Source organism: Myripristis murdjan, chromosome 14 (genome assembly GCF_902150065.1).
Source record: "Myripristis murdjan chromosome 14, fMyrMur1.1, whole genome shotgun sequence".
NCBI classification, from domain to species: Eukaryota; Metazoa; Chordata; class Actinopteri; order Holocentriformes; family Holocentridae; genus Myripristis; species Myripristis murdjan.
In genome coordinates this window covers 27,046,767-27,068,769 of record NC_043993.1, presented here as the reverse complement: position 1 = coordinate 27,068,769, position 22,003 = coordinate 27,046,767, and the positions used below count along the sequence as shown (strand labels likewise).

Below are 22,003 nucleotides of genomic sequence, written 5' to 3'. Positions count from 1 at the left end.
GCGTTCTGAAATCTCCTTGTAACTTCTTTGGTTACAAGTTGGAGTTCAAGTTCATTTTTTTTTTGTATTTAGGTTTAGTAGAAACAACATTGTACTGTGTTCAAACCATATAGATCAAGGACAGTTGTGGTTTCTTCTTTTCACACTTTTACAACCAACATTTAACTGTTTCAGAGGGCAATTTGTTCACAAAGCATGTAAAGAAACCTGCACCAACTCTTGAACATGTATGTTACATACGCCTCACATATGTGCTCTTGTGCCCATCTTCTAGTATGCCACATGCAATGTTATTTTCCCTCAAATGATCCTAACAGTGAACATTATGTCTTGATTTTAGGATGTCTGGGGCACAGATACTGCTGTTCCTCCAGAGCCTGTCTCGTAGAAAACCCCTGGAGCCGGAGGGCGAGGTGTCAAACTTTCGGCGATGTTTGACCACACTTGACTTGGTGGCCCTCGGGGTTGGCAGCACACTGGGAGCCGGTGTGTATGTGCTGTCAGGAGAAGTGGCCAGAGCGGTGGCTGGGCCCAGCATCATTATCTCCTTCCTGGTAGCGGCAGTAGCCTCCATCTTTGCAGGCCTATGTTATGCTGAATTTGGAGCTCGTGTTCCCAAGACTGGCTCTGCCTATCTGTACAGCTATGTGACCGTTGGGGAGATATGGGCCTTTATCACAGGCTGGAACCTGCTGCTGTCTTATGTCATAGGTGAGGAAAATGATAATCTGTTAAAATAAAGTTTTGCCTGTCACCTTAAAAATTAATTTCTATAAATCCAAATCCTGCTTCAAAACTGTGACTTCTGGATGACGGTGTTTCGCTCCAACTCCCTGCTGGCTGAGCTTCCTGGTTGCTCTCATCAACCCCTGCATCCAAGATGATGCAGCCCACTTGGTTTTTCTCCTAAAATATTCCTCTCCACTCCTGACTTCCCTTCAAAGGGGGCCTTGATTAAGCCCTAGAACAGGGCTATTCAGTCACAAATTTACTTGGTGCAGATTTTACAACCAGGAAATGTAGATGGGTGACACATTTTCAGCAGCCTATTTAAAACCCTTTTTTTAGCTTTTGGTTATGACAAATTTTTCATCAAAAAGTAACAAGCACAAATGTTTATTGTTCCACTTTTGAAATGAATGCTATATGCTTCTACAGCCACAGCACAGTAATTACAAATTAAAAATATTGGTTTGACGTTTGGATTTGGCTGTGGTTTCCAGTCCTCGAAGGGTTGAACCGAAAGTGTTCATTATCAGTTTTACATTTCAGGGTGACATATTTCAGCAGAGCACTTGCTTGCTTGTGACTGTCAATAATCAGATGCTTTGAAAATGTACCGTGCATGGTCAAAATTGGATAACATGAAAAAAGCTGATTTGTGAAAGATATCTTGGTGTTTCTCGTGCTTCCTGACTGCTTACAGATTTTAGACGATGCTTGTAGTGCTGTATGTGGGCTGCACAATATCATTGCTATTCACAAATATTTTTATCAAGTAATATTTTAATTCAAATATTACAGTTTTTATAAAAACAGTCTATTCTATTCGAGCTTTCTGGGCCACTTAGAAGTTGCTGGTTTCTGGATTTGGCTGGTGGGCCACCACTTGAAAGGGCCCTAAACTGTAACCCATGTCTTGCGACCATCAGGGACTGAACACTTCAATGACCTGGCCATCACTGCAGCCAACTCTAATTCTTCTTCCTCTTTGCCTCACACTGACTTTCACAGTCAGAACTGCAGACTCTCCTCTCCTGCAGTAGCATATGACCCTCTCCTCAAGAAACTCCTCACCTTTTCGTGTCCTTATTTCCCTCCTGTCTTTTTTTTTTTTTTTTTAAACTTGCTCCATATTACACAATGATCTCATGAATATACATTTTCTCACCTTATCCCCCTGTCTGGGAGTGCTTCTGGACCTTGCACTCCTTATTGCTGGTTACAGTTGCCTGCAATGCTGGTGGTCTCTCTCGTTGCCCTGTTTCTGTGATTGCATGCTGGATCTCCCGCTTGTTCTCTTCCCCTTTATTTTTCCAGGGACATCGAGTGTTGCCAGAGCCTGGAGTGGAACCTTTGATGATCTCATTGGAAATGTCATTGCCAACTCTCTGGGCAAACAGGCTGCAATGGACTTACCTGGATTAGCTCCCTACCCAGACTTCTTTGCAGCTGCTCTCATAATGCTGCTGGCAGGCAGGTTTCCCCAATCCTTTTTTTTTTGTTTGTTTGTTTGTTTGTTTATGCAAAACGTCACACTTGCCAACTGACTTGTTTGCCAAATGAGCTTCATTAGAAAAAAAACAACAACATAAAACAAGTAAACTGGCACAAATTATCATAATATTTATTCAAATGAATGTTAACATTTGTGGGATATTTTTTGGAGATACACACATATCCAAAATGATGCCATTTGTATTTTACGTATGAAATTCAGATCTTTCCGAATGTGTTTATGTGTGCTTCTTTTCCTTATTGGGCATCAGCTCTTGTCCAAAATTTTAATACATTTTCAGAATTGTGTTCTAAGTTTATTCTTCTTAACAACCTTTTCCATGTGTGCTTGGTTATTTGAGGTAGGCTGTATTCACGTTCTTATCGGCATATCCTCTGTGTGTTTCCTTTCTAGGGATTCTTGCATTTGGTGTTAAAGAATCAGCCATTGTAAATAAGGTTTTCACGACAGTAAATATCCTGGTGTTGCTGTTTGTTATCGTCTCTGGCTTCATAAAGGGGGACATAAACAACTGGTACATTAGTGGAGACACTATCCTAAATGGATATGAGTAAGGATTCTTCTTCTTCGTTTACAACATTGAGACAGTCACACTTCCACACCGTACACACATTGTAACATATTATTCACGTCTCACATCCAGTGGTGTTTTTGTTGCTGTGCCTTAGAAGCATACACTATGTTGTGTGTTAGCCTCTCAATGTATGCCACTGTTAATATTACTGGGTCACTAAATCTCAATCCCAAATCTGCTATTGGCTGATCTTTGATGCCAGGTAATGTAACTTTCCACAGGGTACAGCAGGTGATGACCTCACTGAGCAGTGTGCCTTTTTGTCATTAGATATCCGGCTATGAACAGATTTTGTTTGGGGTTCAGTTACTCTTTAATAGCGTTTTAAAAATGAGTTAAATAAAACAGTCATTAAAAATACTCAATTATCAATCAGTTGAACATTACTGATTGGCCAGTAAACTACTTTTTAATTCTTTTCAGAAACCTGACATCACTGAATGAAACCTCCAGCTTTGGTCATGGTGGATTCTTCCCCTTCGGCTTCGAGGGGACTGTAGCAGGAGCAGCAACTTGTTTTTACGCTTTTGTTGGATTCGACTGCATCGCCACAACAGGTAAACTGAGGGAAGTCGTCGGCATGGCATTTTCATATAACACCAAGCTTTGAAATGCAAAGCAGGAAAAAAAAAAAAAAAAAAAAAAAAAAACATTATTTGCAAGAATCATAATAGAAAACACATAGAACTTTGTCTTTATGTCGGTGCAGTTAAAACAAATAAGCATACATACATGTGTAATGTGCATATGAGAAAAGAGATATTGCATGATATAATGCAATTTACCATAGATACACTGTTAAAAGTATACAGTGATTGCATTTACGGATACATTACATGAGTGTGCATTGCAAAGGAGCATATTAGTGGATTATGAAACACAATACAAAGGCATAGTGTAACAAACAATGTGCTTTCTCTTAGGAGAGGAGGTGCAGAACCCTCAGAAGTCCATCCCATTGGGAATTGTGGCTTCCCTCCTCATCTGCTTCCTTGCCTATTTTGGTGTGTCTGCGGCCCTGACTCTTATGATGCCGTACTATTTGCTCAGTGTCCACAGCCCACTGCCTGTGGCCTTCACGTATATTGGTTGGGGCCCTGCAAAATATGCTGTGGCTGTAGGATCCCTCTGTGCACTATCAACGAGGTATGATATAATCTATGGCATGAGCAAAACCCAGCTCAGCTTCCCAAATCATGATCATGTAATTCAAAGTAAAACCGATCAGGAATTCCAGTCTAAACATGCTTGAGCAAGCACTACATAACTGCTACATAACAACCAGATGTTCAGTTTTCAGTTTCCAGGGTAGTTTGTCGAGACCATTTTTAAACAATAGCCCATTTGTTCTTCTTTCCTGGGTGGGAGATCACTGACATCAGTATTTGAGAGTCAAAATGAAAACCATAAGCATATAATGTGAATAACCAAATTGTGGTTGATGTTGATGAAATCTGCTGACGAAAGCCTCTTCTCCACAGCCTACTGGGATCCATGTTCCCGATGCCGCGTGTTCTTTTTGCCATGGCCAGGGACGGGCTGCTCTTCAGGCCTCTCAGTAAAATGAGTGAGAGACAAAGTCCTGTCATTGCTACCCTGGCATCTGGGGTCGTAGCAGGTAAAACAGCCTCTATGAAGCGTAATGTTCATTGCTGAAGCCGTCCACATTTGCTCCAAGTGATAAAAACATGCATAATAAACCAATCACCCAAATTTTCCCTCAGGGATCAATAAAGTATTTCTGAATCCAATTTTGCATAAATACTATACAACTGTTGTGGCAGTGTGGTAAAATATGTGAAGTATTTTTCTATTTAAATCAGGCAAGTGTGGCCTGTGGGCCAACGACAGCCCTCAGAAACATTTCTGGTGGTTTCTGGGTGACATGATGAAATGCATGTGTTATATTTTGTCCACTTCCAATACAGTTTTAAAGCAGCCTAAATCACACACTACTTTACTTTTGACGATGATAAACCTGTGCCCCCCGAGCTAAGCTGTCAAGTTGGCGTGGTTGCATGGCAGCTAGGTATCTCACAAGTCGTTTATGACTCGTGAGACAGCAGCCGGGGCCATCGTGTCTTTGTGTCAGCGAGGAGAAAAGGATGTTTCAGAGGAAATGGAGCTACCGTTGCTTTGTTATGAAGTGATGTCCCTAATCTGCAAGCAGGCAAATGCCATGCAAATAGAGATTAACATAAAGCATTACAAATTCATGGGCAGGGCGTCCTGGTAGCTCACTGGATATGAGTGTGTTGCATGTGTCAAGGTTGAGTGCTGATCGCAGCATCGCAGCGTCCTCTCTCTCCCCAGCCTCTCCTCCCAAAAAGTTGATGTGCAAGGAATGCTACTAAGTTTTAACAATTCAAGAGGCTTAACCTCCCGGCGGTCAGTTTTCACAAATCTGTTTTAACCTCATTAACTACAAATTGTAGTTAACGATAGCAGTTAATTGTATTGTATTTTACATAACTGACTGCAAACCATTTCCAAAAAATAAATTGCAAAAATTCATTTTGGTCATTAAAACATCTCCAAATAAGTTTTTTTTTTTCACAACATAACATTTCCCACATGATTCACAAATAGCGTGACTTTTAGTCTGGAAAAGGCTATTAGAGAAAAGATTTGCTCTGGAATTATTTTGTGTTCCCTTTGTTCTTGGGTGGCCCTCAGTCCAGTGTTGGGTCCCTAAATTGGCCCCGATTTAAATGTGCCCAATATCACTTTTGTCCACTAGAGGTGCTATAGTGCACTGGAAATCAGTCTCTTTTGCTCAACATGCTGGCACCAGGGACACAATTCCCGCTGAATGACACTGATGAAGTCCTCTAATGTGATTTATTACTCTAATGTGATTTATTAAACTAATCTGAAGAGGAAAAAATGGATTATGTTGTGTGCTTGTCTTTGCAGCTATCATGGCGTTATTATTCGACCTGAAGGCATTGGTGGACATGATGTCAATTGGAACCCTCTTTGCCTACACACTTGTTGCAGTGTGTATTCTCATATTAAGGTAAAGTTCACCATAATCACTTTCAATAATGGAAATGTGTGTGGCATCGTTTAAAAAATCTTTACCAGTTACAGGCTATGATTTGATGATGAGGAGAAACAAATTAGTTGACTTGAGGGAAAAGCCACCAGTCCCACATGCCCTCTTTATGTATGAAAATGAAGAATATAGTAGGAGTCCAATGTTAAGGCAATGTTTATTAATATTTTCTCACTATTATAGGTACCAAGCAGATCTCAGCGAGGATTCAAGTTGCAGCAAGGCGGAATCATTCACAGTGACTGGAGTTATACACCCTCCTCCACAAGCCACTGCTCGAACGTCAAAAAATGTGTCGGTTTTCACAGTTTTCATCAGTGAGTGATCTTCTTGGCATCTTCTATCAATCACATCCAGTGTGCAGATGAAACCAATGCTTAAACTGAAATCATTAACCATAATCTGTGTTCCCTCCAGTCTTTTTAGCTATCATTTTAAGTCTCTTCATAACTGAGGGTGCAGACTCCTTGCAGGCCCAGGAGTGGTGGATTCTGCTGTGTGTTACTGTGATTGCACTGGTGCTGGTCCTCATTATCATAATCATCTGGAGACAACCACAGAGCACGACCAAAGCTGCCTTCATGGTACACTTCTGAGACATCTACCTAAAGTACTATTTTGTGAGGTGCACACTGTAGTAATATAGTTTCAGATTTACATGTCTCTGTCTGTGAAGAATCATTATCGAAATTACTAACTGTGATTTCTAAGTTGGAAATCATTCCTAACAGTAGAAACCCAGGCTCTGGCCCTGATTCAATAAGAAGCCTGTTCTATAATGTGGGAAACTTCTGCCATTTCATACTCCTTGGCAACTGGAGTGAACAGTGCAGTTTCTGACAGTTGCTGGCAGCGGATTACACTACAAGGATCTTGGCTGATGGGTCGCTCTCCATTGCCAGTGGGCAGAGGAAGAGGCTCTGACTGCATGCAGATACAAAACTTCTGAACAGGCAAATTGTGTCTTTGTTGCTCTGGTGTTGCCTGTCATAATGTTACATTTAAAAACGTCCACATTGTTATCTGGCCAATTAGGTGGCATTTGATTTAAAAAAGTAATGATAAAATCACTTTCGAGCTAATGATAAATCCAACACTGGATGAAACCATTCTCCAGACACTGTTTTTGAGACATTTATTCCTTTAGTCTACAGAAGTTTCGAATGGCTATACTCAATTTTTTTTTCCTTTTACACTTGCCAGACATATACCGTGCACTCAGATAGTACCACTTGATCACTGTTTGCAATCACCTTGAGAAATATACATGCACATTTTCACTGATGGCTCCAGCTTTTGCAAGAAGACACTGCCCTGTTAGATAGACAGAATACCCTCTTTTTTACATGCCTGCATCAAGCAGCAAATCCAAATCCATTCTGAAGTACACAAGCTTGACTTGTTTACTGATTTGCTGGCCACACAAGCACTTCTCCATCAGTGACCTACCTCAAACTTCATCGGCTTTTCACATTCACCAGTGCAGTGCCCATTTCAAACCTGCCTGTTCGGAGCGGGCCTGTTGCTTGGCCTCCGGTGTTGCTGCTTGCAGCTCTCTGGAGAATCATTTTGACAAACCATTCATCCAGACAACTTCAATCTCGACACTGCATTTCCTTGGATCCTCGGCAACACGTGCCAAGTTTGAAGTCGACGGGATGAGCGGTTGTCAAGATAATCGAACCACAGACAGACAGACAGACAGACAGAGATTCTTCAACTTAACCACAATCACTTCTTTCTTCAGAGATAGAATGAGGTTGAATATGGAAAATGAATGGGCACCTATTCATTTTCCATGGGTTAAAGACCTTGATGAAAGAACATGTGCCACCAGCGCCTTAATGCTTAACTTCATTGCCACACAGTGTACAAAAATGACCTGTTCTTTAACTTTACAGGTGCCTTTTCTACCCGTGCTTCCCATTCTTAGCACCTTTATCAACGTCTACCTGATGGTTCAGCTGGGATCAGACACGTGGATCCGCTATGCAATTTGGATGGCAGTAGGTACGGGAGAATTATTGTTGCTATGAAAAACAGATTCTCATAAAATACAATCAAATGTGAAGAAAAAATACTGAGTATAACAATAAATTATGTTTCTTTAAACAGGTTTGCTCATCTACTTTTGCTATGGCGTTCGGCACAGTGTGCAGAAACAGAGGCTCCAAAATGCACACAGTCGAGTTGATATCCTGAGCATCAGCACCAATATAGAGCAAAACACTGAGTGTGGACAAGATTTCAGAGGCCCAGACATCTGATCTAGTCAACTATCAATGGATCACAATGAACACATTGCTTTTTTTTTTTTTTAATGAAATCTCTTCCTCAGACCAGACTTTTGTTGCAGCTTTGTGTGAAACTGAACTATTTTTGCTATCGGGTTTTACAATTATATGTTTAGATGTCATTTTGTTATGATATGGATTCCTAAAAAATTTTATCAGTGAACAGCATGTTAATACACAATCCTCAGTGAATTTGATATTGGATTTTCCCAAACATATCCCTTCATGAAGTATTGCACCTTTCTATTTTATCATTTTAACTAGTTCATTTACCCGTTTACAACACTAAACGGAATCAGTTTTAGTCCTATGACATTATTCTAAGGGCAAATTCTTTCCTATTAATGCTTGAGTTAAATTGTGCAAGACTGTTTATGGTTTGGGGATGTGTGAAATTTTACAGACAATAAAAAATCAAACATCATAACATAATAATCTCAATTGCACTCATTACTATTTAGCTCCTGTTTTTTAGCACTAGTTATATAGACCATATCATACCAGTTATATAGACTATATTTATGTATAATATTTATATTTATATATACCTAAACGGTCCCACAATTCCATCTCTGCTGTAATCCGGAAGCCAAGCAACGACATTTCGTTGCCAAAATCTCACTGCTGTGTTTTTTTGTGCAATGACAATAAAAGAAGTCTAAGTCTAAGTCTAAGTCTAAGTCTAATAATTTGAAGTTAAATGCTAAAATAAATGTGCAATTAATAATTTGAAAACTGGATGCAGCCAAAAATAGTAGATGTTCCCTCTACAAGTCAATAAAAAAATAATAATATAAAAAAAAAATAAAAGAAATAATAAAAAAAAGATTACTGCTGATCCCATTAAATGAAAAAAAAGTAAGATTCTAAGCTATTTTAGTTAATTCGTTTTCCAGGTTATTCAAACAGAATTACAACATTACAACTTATGATATACGGCACAGTTAAGCTACTGATATTCAGAGCCACGATCGGGGCCAGAGAATGCAACAGTAAAAAGACCCTAACCCTCCTGTTACCTTCATTTTTTTTTCTCTTTAACAGGTTTTTATATATATATATATATATATATATATATATATATCAATTGAGGCCAACTTTACTCCAGCCATTTAAGCCTCCAGAAAATGATTACAATAAAAATTGTTACCCAAGTTTGTGTGTCAGGTATTTCATATGTCTTGTTGAATGCCTATATGGTCCTTTAAATGGAACATGTCTCCACCCACCCGCCTTATACCTTAAACTTGTTGTGGAAATCATGTTTTTACCTCCCAAATGTCACATTACAAGTTCTTTGAATTATTCTGTTTACACATGCATATCACACATTATCTGATTTGATATGCCCTAATAAGGAATATAAGGAATAAATGCCAGAACAGATATTTAAACAGTGAATTAAAAGGTTACTATATATATAGTAACCTTTTAATTCAAGGTTTTAACCTTGAATTAAATATGATATATTGATAATGTGTGATATGCATGTGTAAACAGAATAATTCAAAGAACTTGTAATTGACTTTTTTTCTTGTCTTTGTGTGTGTAATCAACTTGTGAATTTTTATAGTGATATCTGAAAGTAAAATTTTGAACCCTTTCCCCTGTGTGTTAAAAACAGTGTTTGTTGGTAATATGTGGTCATAAATAGGTGATTTTCAAAACTTTCCACCAATGGGATTTCCTGGGACTTTTTTTCCCCTCACTCAGGACAAACTGAGGATACAAAATCAGTTGAGTTTGCTTCTCTTGCAATTTGTCCTAGGTTGACCCCAATTTTGGCCTAAAATTACTGGGCTACAAAGATAATTAGGAGGGTTAAATTCACATCAGCAAAATTGAATTATCGATAGTATGTGTGTGTGTGTGTGTGTGTGTGTGTGTGTGTGTGTGTGTGTGTGTGTGTGTGTGTGTGTGTGTGTGTGTGTAATTTTTGGGATGCCAGAAGTATCAGGCCCACGTGTGTTTATATAATAATATGTCCGTGTCCAGGAACTCATCAAAGCCGTCTTTGTTGAAGGAGGCGATGTTTGGAAGGCGCACCTTGCGAGTCAAAACGGCCGTAGCCAATGAGAGGACAGGCTGGGCTGCCTCTAGCCAATCAGTGAGCGGTTCGTCACGGGCAGCGCGATGTTCGAAAATCAACGTCGCCCGTCAGGTGAGGGTTGTTTAGTGAGTTCAGGTCGGACGGCAACAGACACACCATGGGCTTTTAGGAGCAAAGTTACAGGTTTTGCCACAATATAAGCTTATTATCTGTGATTTTAAGTGTCTAGCTATCTGGTCTTTGAGGAGATACAGAGTAAATATTTAGGTAATTTGCTGTGGACTTCGCTGAGTCATCGAAGAGCTCAACGTCGAGGTGAGTTAAGCTAACGTCTGACCTCCGGTGGGTTATTCTCAGGAAAAAACTGTAAAATATACTTTTAAATACACCTATTACCATATTATATACTGCTTATAGCCAGCTAACTCAGCCAACGACCACAGCCTCGGCTTTGCTCGTTTATTTGTCTGTTTGTTTGTGTGTGACTTATTGTATGCATTTAGCTAGTTTAAGTTCAAGTTGCCATCACAAAACACTTGTAATGACCTTTTTACAGTTTTTTTTTTTTTTTTGTGGCGTGTTTCGATTACCGACTTCATTTTCATGTTGAGTTTCACCCATAAGACTTCATACTTTTCCTACTTTAATACGGGCGTGCTAATAACACCGGAATAATGTTATTAAAGCGGATATTCAAATGCACAGGCTGATGAGTTTTGCAGGAGTGCATTAAGGTTGTGTAGATTTGTGTATTGCAGTCCTTCTGTGTCCGCACTTTTGTTCAGGAGGGCAGGAGATTGACTTAAGTCGTTTTCTCAGTTTTACAGTCCCTTCAGTTTCTAGGTGCCTTTGTTAGGCAAAGTGGGCTGCATTAGGTGTGTCCCCTGAGTGTGTTTTCATAGCATCTCACTAATAAGCTGAGGTCAGGCTTCTAAATCAAGAACATTTCATGACACACCTCTTGTTTGAGTAAGATCCTCCTACAGCAGCTGCCTGAACAGCGCTTATTATCACAGCTTTCCTTTAGGCCTAGACTTATGTATCAGTAATTGCCTGATTATAGGGTCTATCCTTCAAAGAATAACTTAGAAAGGACTTATTGGTGATGACTATTTACAGTTTGATATAATTCATAGTCATGCCCTCTGCAGAGTCAGATAAAATTATAATCCAGGTAATATCTTAATACATCAAAAAAGTTAATGTTTTGTAATGATCTGTGTAAACTGTGTTGTAACCTCAGTGTTTTGTTGCATATTATATCCTGAAGTCAATGTGAAAGCCATAAGAGATTTTTACATGGAACCTGAGTAAATCCTTGGCACCATGCCAGGTCTTGAATAAGGCATGAACACTAGGTGCTTAAAATGAAAAATAACTCACGAAGACTTAACTTCCCTGGAACAGGTAAACATGGCATTGATTTTGTCACCGGGTGGATTTCCGTCAGACGAGGAGGAGATAGCTGTGTTTGAGTCCACAGCAGCGGAGCTCACAGGCCTGACAAGACCGCGTATGCCCGAGATCTCCATGATCTCCCCGGGCCTAGAAACCCACACATCCAGGACTGAACCGGTAAGACTTGACAGGTTTATTGTTTACGTGCTGTGATTTAAATTGCTTTGCAGAGGTCTTGTGCAACAATTTATTATCAGACATTTTTTGGGTGTATGAGACCTCTTTTCAAATCAAAATTTTTGATATCATCTTTCTAGAAAGCAGCAGTGAAACCTGCTTTGCCAAGACAGGGAAGCAGTGATGAGGGGAGCACTGAGAAAGTGAAGGTTTACCTGCGCATCCGACCACTTACTGAGGGGGAAAAGGCCATGGGAGAAGAGCAGGTAAGGCTCCCCACTTTATTTTCACTTTAGGCATCAGTATTTCCTGTAGATTTTTATGAGAGATGGGGGTGATTTTTTTTTTTTTTTTTTTTTTTTTACCCAGTTCACTCTTAGACCTATTCTAGGATCAGTTCCTGTGGGTATCATAGATATTCAGATATTTCATGATATATGGCCAGTTGTGCAATAATTGCTGTGCAATGGCAATGAGTGAATCAAGCAGGATTGAAGCTAACCACCACGTGGCATTAAGAACATTTTCTTTTTGCATATTTTACAGGGGTGTGTGAATATCCAAAATGAAGAGACCCTGATGCTCAAAGCTCCAAAGGACTCGCAGAACATGAGGACTGCAGAGAGGGGCATCTCCCAGAGCATGCACAAGTTCAGCTTTTCAAAGGTACAGGGCCCACACATGTGGACATGTCAAAAGGGTGTTTTTACATCCTGTAATATATCCTGAATTGTTGTTATTGCTCAAACCATGTTGAAGGTGTTTTTTGCAAAGCGGGGAAATAGCTTGGTTGGGACACAAGACGGGTTGAAATCCATAGTTGTTTTGTTTTTTTCGTTGTTATGCTGAGTGGCTGAACCAAAAATTCTTATGGAAAGCAGGGTTCAGTAGCACCCCACTGCCAGTCTCTGAACATAAATTTTCATTCATACACATCAGATTTATTTGCACAAACTGCCTCAGTTCTGCACTGTTTTATGCTCTTTTGCCAAACAAGACTGAGCTCAAATCATTCTATCCTGCAGTTGTGAGTTCATATGAACCACTTCTGTATGCAAGTGCTAAAACAAGATGCTTTTCACATGTTTTCATGTATACTGACATATACCTACATACGGTAACATGAAGATGGTTTAAAAAGTTGCTCACAAATCTGAGCTACTAACCCAGAGAGGTGTTAATTACAAAGGTAATCATATAGTCACACATCAAAAAATGAAGTAAATGTTAATTTTTCTCATAAAGATATTTGTAATAAAATCTGTATTTACAAAGGCCACAAATGTTTTCAACATTAACTGTCTTTTCTAGATCTTTGGGCCCGAGACCACACAGCAGCAGTTTTATGAGTGGACCATGAAGAAGATGGTGAAGGATGTGCTTCAGGGAGAGAACAGACTCCTCTACACATATGGTGTCACCAACTCTGGAAAGACTTACACCATTCAAGGTGATTTTTTTTTCTGTCCCTCTCGCAACTTATAATACTTGGTGACACATTTACAAAGCTATAGGAGGGTTGCAGTATTATTTTGCAATCACCTGGCATAGCACTTGCCTTTAGATGATCATTCTGTAGTTAAATGAATACTGCCACGGCACTATGTCCCTGACCCTTGCAGTCCCTACTTTTTGTCAGTTTTAATGGTAGTACATAATTCAAAGTTTATTTTAGTCTCACAGTATTTGTTAGTTACTGTTGATGAGATTGTCAGCAAAAAGCCTAAAATGGTAACGCCTGACCTGCAGGTGTGGGTCGAGAGGCAGGCCTCCTGCCCAGGGCTTTGGTGTCTGTGTTCAGGAAACTGCAGGGCCATCTGTACGGAGCCATGGACATGAAGCCAGTCATGTATCAGGATGTAAGACAGCTGAACCCTGGAGAGGTCAGGGCCGAGGAAATCCGCAGAGATTCTCTGCTTAAAGAGGTGAACAGAACAACTACCTTTAGTAAAAGCCTTAACTGTTCCGTCTTTCTACCCTACTTTTTAGCAGATCTGTGTGATCAAAAAACAGATAAAAAAAAAAAATACAGACTCTCTTTTTGCATTTGTAATTATATATTTGTGTTTTGTGTTATAGGATGAGACTTGTCGCCGAGGTGGCACTAGTACAGTCTGGGACAGTGGCATTGCGGGACTCTCTGCTACAAGTAACATTGCCACCCAGCTAGAAGGTGAGTTTTAATTTTAAATTAAAAATAGCCATTTTTTTAGACATTACATTTATAAATAATCAATTTCCATGGGTTTACCGGTGGGCCAAAAGTCTGTGGACTTCTTGGAAATACTTGAAAACTTGTATTTCATTTAGGGAGGTCTGAATGAACCTGTTGACAGACATGGACATGATGCAAGATACCTCCATCTCACTGACAAAGTAATTATGAAAGTCTTCTGTTCTGGAGTATCAGGCGTTCATTTCAGACTTTCTCGCTGCAGACTCTGACAGTGTGTGCCTGGAGCCTGACAGCCTCTCACACAGCGGAGGGGACGAGCTGGAGGAGGGGGTGCAGTACTCTGTCTGGGTGTCCTTCTATGAGATCTACAATGAGTTCCTATACGATCTGCTGGAGGCTCCGCCCTCTCTGCAGCCCCGGAAGAGGGCCACGCTGCGGCTCAGTGACGACAAGCAGGGCAACCCCTATGTAAAGGGTAACACTGACTCACTCTTGCATAAAAAATATTTATAGAACATTAAACTGTTTAATTACTATAGTACATAGTAGATTAGTTCAAAACTCCTGCAGCCGAATCTCATTACTCACGGAGCTTCTTCCATTTAATGAGTGGCACACTTCATTAAGCAGGAAATAGCTTAGAAGCTCTACCTTTTTCACTCTTCCCTCTTCCTTCACTATAACTGCAGTTGTGTTATTCTCCTGTTTGGCTGGATGCCATAGTTTTAGAAACACAGCAATAGACAATGATCTTACTTAATGAGTGTAAAAAAAAAATCTTTAAATTATCCATAGACCATTTTCCATTCCTTGGTTTTGTTATAATGCACCCTTTTAATAGGGAGAGTGGATCAGTTTGAGTAATTATAAAAACCTGGCTTATGCTTGCAAGCTTATGGGTGTTGATTTAATATTTATGACTTAGCACTCACATCTCACAGATTTCCTCTCAACATGACTTGTACAGTCTAACTGTACACTAGTTTCTGGAGAATTTCATTCTGTGCTATGTATTGTTATAACAGACCTCACCTGGATCCAGGTCCGAAGTGCAGAGGAAGCTTGGAGAATTCTGCGGGCTGGACGCCGTAACCAGAGCTTTGCCAGCACTCATCTCAACCAGAACTCCAGCCGCAGGTAGGAATAGCGCTTTAGAGTAAGAGCTGCAACAAAATTAGTGTTTCTGATCTTATTAGTTTCAGTGAAACTAATCTCTACTGGTGGGTCCTTAATCCTCTATTCAGCCACAGCATTTTCTCCATCCGTGTGCTGCACATTCGCCCAGAGGCAGATCCGGGCCAGGCCCTGCGCATCAGCGAGTAAGTCATCTTCAAACACTCGGATATCTGTAGACTTCAGTTTTGACAGGTTTGGAATCCAGGTAGGGTCTGTGTTTTGTAAAAAGTGGCAACAGAGCAGTGTGTCTCTCTCTGCCCTCCTTGCAGACTGACTGTGTGTGATCTGGCTGGCTCTGAACGCTGTAAAGACCAGCGCAATGGGGAGAGGATGAAGGAGGCCAACAACATCAACACGTCCCTCCATACCCTGGGACGCTGTATTGCTGCTCTGAGGCACAACCAGAACAACAGGTATATTTTTGATCCTGCACTGGAAACAGTGTCAGTCTGAGAATTGATTTTCAAAAATGTTGTGAAAATAGCAAACAAAAATGCTGAATAGGTAGAGGTGGGGGATTCTTAGTAAATTAGCTTGATTTACAACTTAATGTTGCTGTTATTTAGTAAACAAAGAAATAATGGATGATAATATTCTGATAACAACAACACTCACCTAAAAAACTGAAATGCTACATTATTTTGTTCTGTCATCCTTGTCATGTTAAGTGTGCGTCTGACTGTAATGAGACAAAAAGAATTTCCAAACAAATTATCAGTCAATCAATAAAGTCTAATTTCTTGTATGAATCCACATGTTTTAAGTTACAACTGAAAAACATGAAGTGGCCCAATACCTTTTCCTAAATAGACAGGCATCTGTTCATATGAAACACTTTTTTTGTTGTTGTTGTTGTTGTTATTTCTAGAAACTGATGTTCCATAATGATTCAGATAAAAGAGAAGATGAAGATCCTTGGGGATGCCGCTTTATGTTGAATTTTAACTTTGAAAACCAAGTTCTTATCACTGAATCCCTTATGTATGACAGCTCTTGCTAGTAGTTTTTCCCAAACAAGGCAAGTTTGATCCTGAAATGTTTGTGATTACAGGGATGTCATAAATCCTCACGATAGTCCATAAAATTTTGCTGAGTCATGGCTACTGTTAGCAAGATTTTGTATTCATTACACCAAGACTGTTTGTCTTTGTCTTTGTTTTGAACAAGCATGACAAGGTCAACCAAATTTGGCATATGTCAGGTCACAAGACATCTTGGAACCAGCTGTTTTACCGAGAATGACATTTTGACATTCATATGCAGGTCACGGCCCCCTCAGGTGGTGCCATTCAGAGACAGCAAACTGACCCGGGTGCTGCAGGGTTTCTTCTGTGGTCGAGGAAGCTCCAGCATGGTGGTCAACATCAATCCATGTGCCTCCATCTATGATGAGACCCTCCAAGCCCTCAAGTTCTCTGCTATCGCTACTCAAGTAAGAATCACACTCTTGTACTTCTGAATGTTGTGATTTCAGAGTGACTGAGTACGCCCAGGCGAAGGAATGTGTCTAAAAAAAAAAAAAAAATCAATCTTCATGTCATATTTCAGCTGGTCCAGGGCCCGTGTACAAAGACCAGAGTGGCGTACATCCTGTCCCTCCTGCGAGAGCCAGCGCTGCGGTCTAATGACAGCACTGTGATGGAGGAAGGTGACAGTGTGGTAGAGGACAGTGATGGAGAGGATGGAGATGCCACCATGTTAGACACAGAGGTAACATCTTACTTACACACAAATGGGATTTAATACATTTATTTTCCTTACTTCATTATGTTCACCTCTCTTCCACGAACAACTGCTTGTGAGAAATGAGAGGTTTACCCTTTTGGCAGATTCCTTCCACAGGAAGCATTCAATTCCCATGCAGATAAATACAGTTCACAAATCCCACTAAAAAGCAGATTCAGAACTCTGTCAAAGAGAAGATGAGAAGAGGTTTGCACATTTAGATCAACATATCGAGTCTGCCTTTATGAAAGCAGACCAGTGTGAAGAAGGTATTCTCTTCCTCACAACCTTTTAAAGGTCTCAAAGAAAATCAACATATTTTCCAAACCTTCCCTACACCTGCCTAGCTAACAAGTGGCTGATCTCTTTCTCAGGCGTTACTGCAGGCCATAGATGTGTTGAAGAGAGAGGTGCAGCGCCAGCGGGAGGAGAGAGAGACTCTTGAGGCAAATGTGAGAGAGGAGGTGGTCTCTGAGATGATGGAGGTCATCTCTAGAATGCAGAACGACTTCAGGTGAGTGTGTTTGTGTGTATGTTTGACATCAGGTGGCCAGTTAGTTTTCAAGAGCTCATTATTTTTATGAAAGCTACACTGAGGGTGGTTTAAAACTTTTCTAGCAATGTTGAAGATGCTGGGCAAGTAGCAGCTGTCTCTATTAGTAATTATTAATGTCATTCTGAGTCAGTTGGAAGCAAACCATTTATTTTAGTCCAGTTCCCTATATCTATCAAAAACAAACAGAACTGCTCCACTCCACTGGAAATCACTTAAAGCGGAATCTTTTTATAGTTCTTCATAGAAATAATAATTTTGTGGTTGGTTTGAGCTATAAGAGAGTGAGACGCCAGCAAGGAAATCTTTGTAAGGTATCCCGCTGGGTGTTCAGCCTCTCTGACATTTCACTGAAGAACGCCTACAGTTGTGTACAAATACCAACCGTAGACTTCTGCCAGTTTATTAAAACCCCAAACATTGCCTTGAAAACCTTTTTGAATAGGCTTGAAGTTGAAAGATGTGAAGTTGCAATGTGTTTTCTTACCCCACAGTGAAACCTTGGAGACAGAGAGAGCTCTAATGGAAGAGAGGTGTGAAGACAAAATAAATAACCTGCAGAAAAACCTGAAAAAATACTACAGCCAGGAACTGGAGGTGAGAGCTGGATGGGGTCTGTCACATGAAAACAGAAATCACAAAACACTGGTCAGATTCCAATCAAAATCCTCTAGTTGAAAGATGAATGGATATGAATTGGATTTGTTTATCACCGGTTTGTACACTGTACTGTGAATGTATTCTACAGACATGCACGATGTCTGTGAAAACCAGCCAATCAAAAAGGTTTGTTTGCCAAAATCCATTCATCCTTATTATCTGCCTGGCTTGCTTTCAGGCAGTATCCCTGCTCATGGCCTGACTTCAATCCAAAAATGATGCTCTTTGTTTATAGTTTTCACACCTACGTGTGTTAAATCAGCAAGGTGGCCAGGAAGATAAAAATTTATTTTAGAAAACTTGTTTTTCTGGTCCTAATTTTCAATTAACTGATGCATAGGAAAAGAATTGGACTGTACTTACATTGGCTGGTGGGTGAGAAAGTTTGCTTTCCTGCCCTGCAAGTGACACTTTAGTGATAATAGTAAAGCTACTGAAGGGCCCCACCACCTTTTTAGAATAGAAATAAACTGTCTGATAACCTGATGAGGTGACTGGCAGAACAGACACTCACCCTCTTTAATGATACTTCTTCTAAGCAGTGTTAATGCGCTTTAGGCCGAATTTTTTTTTCTTTTAAATGCGTCTTAGTCTCTGTGCTCTCTCCTGTTAGCGCCGAAAATGAAGTAATTTTGATCTCCTTTCTTTCATCCCTCTTTTAGGAGCGTGATCAGGAGATTGAAGCTCTGACTGCTGCCCTGGAGAAGAAGAAAGAGGCCGAACCAGCCTCCATACTGGTGCCACAGGCAGACTGTGAGGGTCCTCGGCGGTCTCAGCGCCTCGCTGTGCAACCAGGGGAGCTCAGCAGAATGCGTGCTGAGCTTGACCAGTGTCGTGCTGAGCTGCACGCCAAAACACAAGGTATGGTGACACCAAGATTGGTCTTATTTTGTTAGTTTTGGTATCTTTTGTTTATGATTCTGTTAATGGTGCTTGTTTGACTTTGTCGTTCCTTGCCTCTATAGACTTGGCGAAGCTGAAGCTGCAGCTGACAATCCCCGGTCCAACAGGCGCCCTCACCAACGCTGCCGACCGCAAGCTGGAGGAGGGGCAACGGGTCAGATACTGCTAACACCACAAGCATAATACGTTACTTAAAGAGTGTATATAAGAGTTTTACAGTTCTTTTTGCTAGACTGAAGTCCAGTCATCTTCAGAGAGAGCAGTTCTCTGACTTGTATTTGCCCAAACAGAGACTCCGTCAGCTGCGTCACGACTTGCACAGGCTGGGGAGCAACCTGCAGTCCGGTGAGAGAGCCTGCTGTCGCAACACTGGAGGGGAGAGGCTGCGCCAGGCATTAACGGCTGCAGATGAGACCCTGGCCAAACAGGTACTTTTGAGCTCAGCTGAGCTTTTATATACTTCACAAACCAAACTGTTCAAACCTGTGCCTTCTGGAGAATCTGAAAATGGGTATGTTTTATTTAAAGGGCTTTTTGGTTAACAGGACACCTAAAGTACTTGACACATGAACTTGGGAAGTAATTTTTATTGTAATCATTTTCTGGAGGTTAAAGTAAATTTGAAGGTAAAAGGGGGGCTAAAATATCCCAGATGCACTTATATTACAAATCAGTTTTTAATTAGAGTTTTTAAGATACATTAACACCTATTATGTTGCTCTCTACAGATTAGAAATGATGCCAATATTATGTGTGGGTCTCAGCATATTGCTTTATCTCTATGTGCCACTGCATCAAAAATTAAAGTTAGGAGAGAGTTCCCTTTCATTAAAAAGGGGCTACATGTAGATACTAAAATGTCATCGCAGCACTTAGTACCAGCAACTGTTGTCTTATCCATAGAAAAGTGTAAAGAAACATCTGTTACTTGTGTAGTCCTACATTAAACTTTTTTGTGCCTTGTTTCTCTCCCACTCCTCTCGCCACTAACTGCCTCCTAGTCGGCTTTACAACTAAATCAAGGGTTCTAACATCTACACCGGGTGGTCAGAGTGCAAGTGCCTGTTCATGAGATGCATTTTCCCCTCACCTCCTCTGTCTCTCTCACTCAACCCTCCACCTCCCACTGTCCTTCACCTTTCACGATCTTCACTCCCCTCCCTCTGGTCCTGTCTAACTGTCTTGGCTGTTCTCAGGACCAGATCCTGGTGGAGCTCCAGAATGGCCTGATGCTGGTCAAGGCTGACCTCAGGCGCAAGGCAGAGAGCCTAGAGAGGATCCAGGCTGCCCGGCCTCAGCTGCCCCCCTCAGGCTTCTCCTCCTCCACTGCCACGCCCGCTTCCTGCAAGAAGAGGGGCCACGGCCCGGCAGCAGCACCTGTTAACACTGAAAACCAGCCCCCTGAGAAACGCCCCTTTTTCCAGTCTCTCTTCCACTCACGCACTCCGTCACGCAAATGTAAAACTCACAGTCTTGAAGACACACACGTCACCCCGTACTCACGCATCTTACGGTCACGCCAGCAGTCTCCCCCTCCCAGCCCCGTCCCCACCCCTCGTAGTCTCAGGGGCAAGTACTGATTTCTTTACTGTTTGACAACAAGGGCATGCTTCTTTTTGATATGGCGCAAAAGCAGAGCATAAATTGCTGCTGTCTTTATACTACATTATATTTTTTCCACTATATGAAATCACATTTTACACTGCTATTACCTCACTGTAGTCTTACCAAATATTTTGTATGATGTCAGTGGTTATGAGAGGCAAACTTGGGAGTGGAGGGTGTTGAGTGTGTGGAAAAGTTTGTGCATCAGAAATGAACACTATCCTCTCTTCTGTGTCAACTACTTCAGTTGATGTGCCCTGGAGCAAGGCATTTATCTCTGCTCAGTGGTCAAGTGACCGAAGTGCGTTCATTCCTGCAACTGTTTTCTTATGCCTTTGATGTAAAAAGTCTCTTTTTCTAGTCAGACATTTATAAACTGTTCATGTGTGAAAAAATATAACTAATGGATATATATACACATACACAAGTTGGCCCTGAAGACTATCCGGTAGCCTGCCCACAGTATGCAACTCTGATGACAGACAGGTTTGGTCTGTCTTTGGTCTGTAGTTCTTGAGGATTTTTTTGATGTATGATTGGGACAGGTGTGTCATTCTTTTGCACAAATCGCCTTCTGTTGAAAGACACTTTTTAAAGGTGATATGGAAATGCCTCCTTGGCCTGAGAGAAGTTAAAGACCAGGGATGCGTATCACATTGAACCATGAGTATAGTGACGTAGCCCTGACATGCTGGTGATATCCAATTTTATGCAAAAGTTGGATGGCTTTACAAAAGGGGAAAAAAAAATGTTCAAATGAATAAACACCACTCACATGATCACAAAAAATGTACCATGGCTTCCCATTTGATATCCATTCTTTTAACAGCAGCATGGACAAAAAGTTTCCTTGTTTTATGCAGACAAAGCCAAAAATTCAAGATTCACCTGGTTCTTAACTCTTAGGTCAAAGAGGAATGTTGCATAAAATGATCCTTTTATTGCAATATTTCATTGGTATAACATATGTATGCTTATCAGTTTGCAGTTTTGGGCTTAAAGATCTGATTAAAATGTTTAATCTGCTTTGGCTAGTATGTTTTACCAGTATGATTTTAGGAAAAAAGCAAGAGAAGGACTGCTGATTACTGAGAGGGCCCATGTTTGTGGAACTGCAATCATTAATTGGTAAAACCTTTCAGCTATAACAATGAAATATTGCTTTAATAGTTCATTTTGACTTTGTGTAAACATCTTATGCTACTTTTGTTTTGTCCACTTTTTGTTTTGTTTTTTTGCATGTTGGTCAGCTATTAGCATGAGCTGAAACAGTATTCTTGTAATTATTTCATCGTTCTACAATACAGTCTATAAATCTTAATTTGACTGGTTCATATTATTTCCAAACAATGAATTGACCATCATGATTCAGTGTAACAGCAGAATGAATTCAAAGCAGCGTGTTCATGCACAAT

General features: G+C 40.6%; 2 protein-coding genes across 2 annotated transcripts; both read left to right on the top strand.

The window, feature by feature from the left end:
• The first annotated feature begins 341 nt into the window (after positions 1-341).
• LOC115371000 (cationic amino acid transporter 2) lies at positions 342-11,021 on the top strand. Its single transcript, XM_030068116.1, has 13 exons — positions 342-711; positions 2,041-2,196; positions 2,633-2,789; positions 3,237-3,370; positions 3,737-3,959; positions 4,295-4,431; positions 5,730-5,832; positions 6,055-6,188; positions 6,289-6,455; positions 7,773-7,881; positions 7,987-8,104; positions 10,161-10,326; positions 11,001-11,021. The coding sequence occupies exons 1-13, from the start codon at positions 342-344 to the stop codon at positions 11,019-11,021; spliced, it is 1,995 nt and encodes a 664-aa protein (XP_029923976.1).
• On the top strand, positions 10,309-21,377 carry kif20a (kinesin family member 20A). The gene is made up of 19 exons (XM_030069262.1): positions 10,309-10,530; positions 11,623-11,790; positions 11,931-12,056; positions 12,337-12,456; positions 13,102-13,240; positions 13,540-13,715; positions 13,870-13,963; positions 14,229-14,441; positions 14,992-15,103; positions 15,211-15,285; positions 15,412-15,555; positions 16,406-16,574; positions 16,691-16,852; positions 17,242-17,381; positions 17,915-18,017; positions 18,743-18,941; positions 19,046-19,137; positions 19,274-19,411; positions 20,180-21,377. Exons 2-19 carry the CDS (start codon positions 11,629-11,631, stop codon positions 20,561-20,563), a joined length of 2,748 nt encoding a protein of 915 aa, XP_029925122.1. The 5' UTR covers positions 10,309-10,530; positions 11,623-11,628; the 3' UTR covers positions 20,564-21,377.
• Positions 21,378-22,003: the final 626 nt, after the last annotated feature.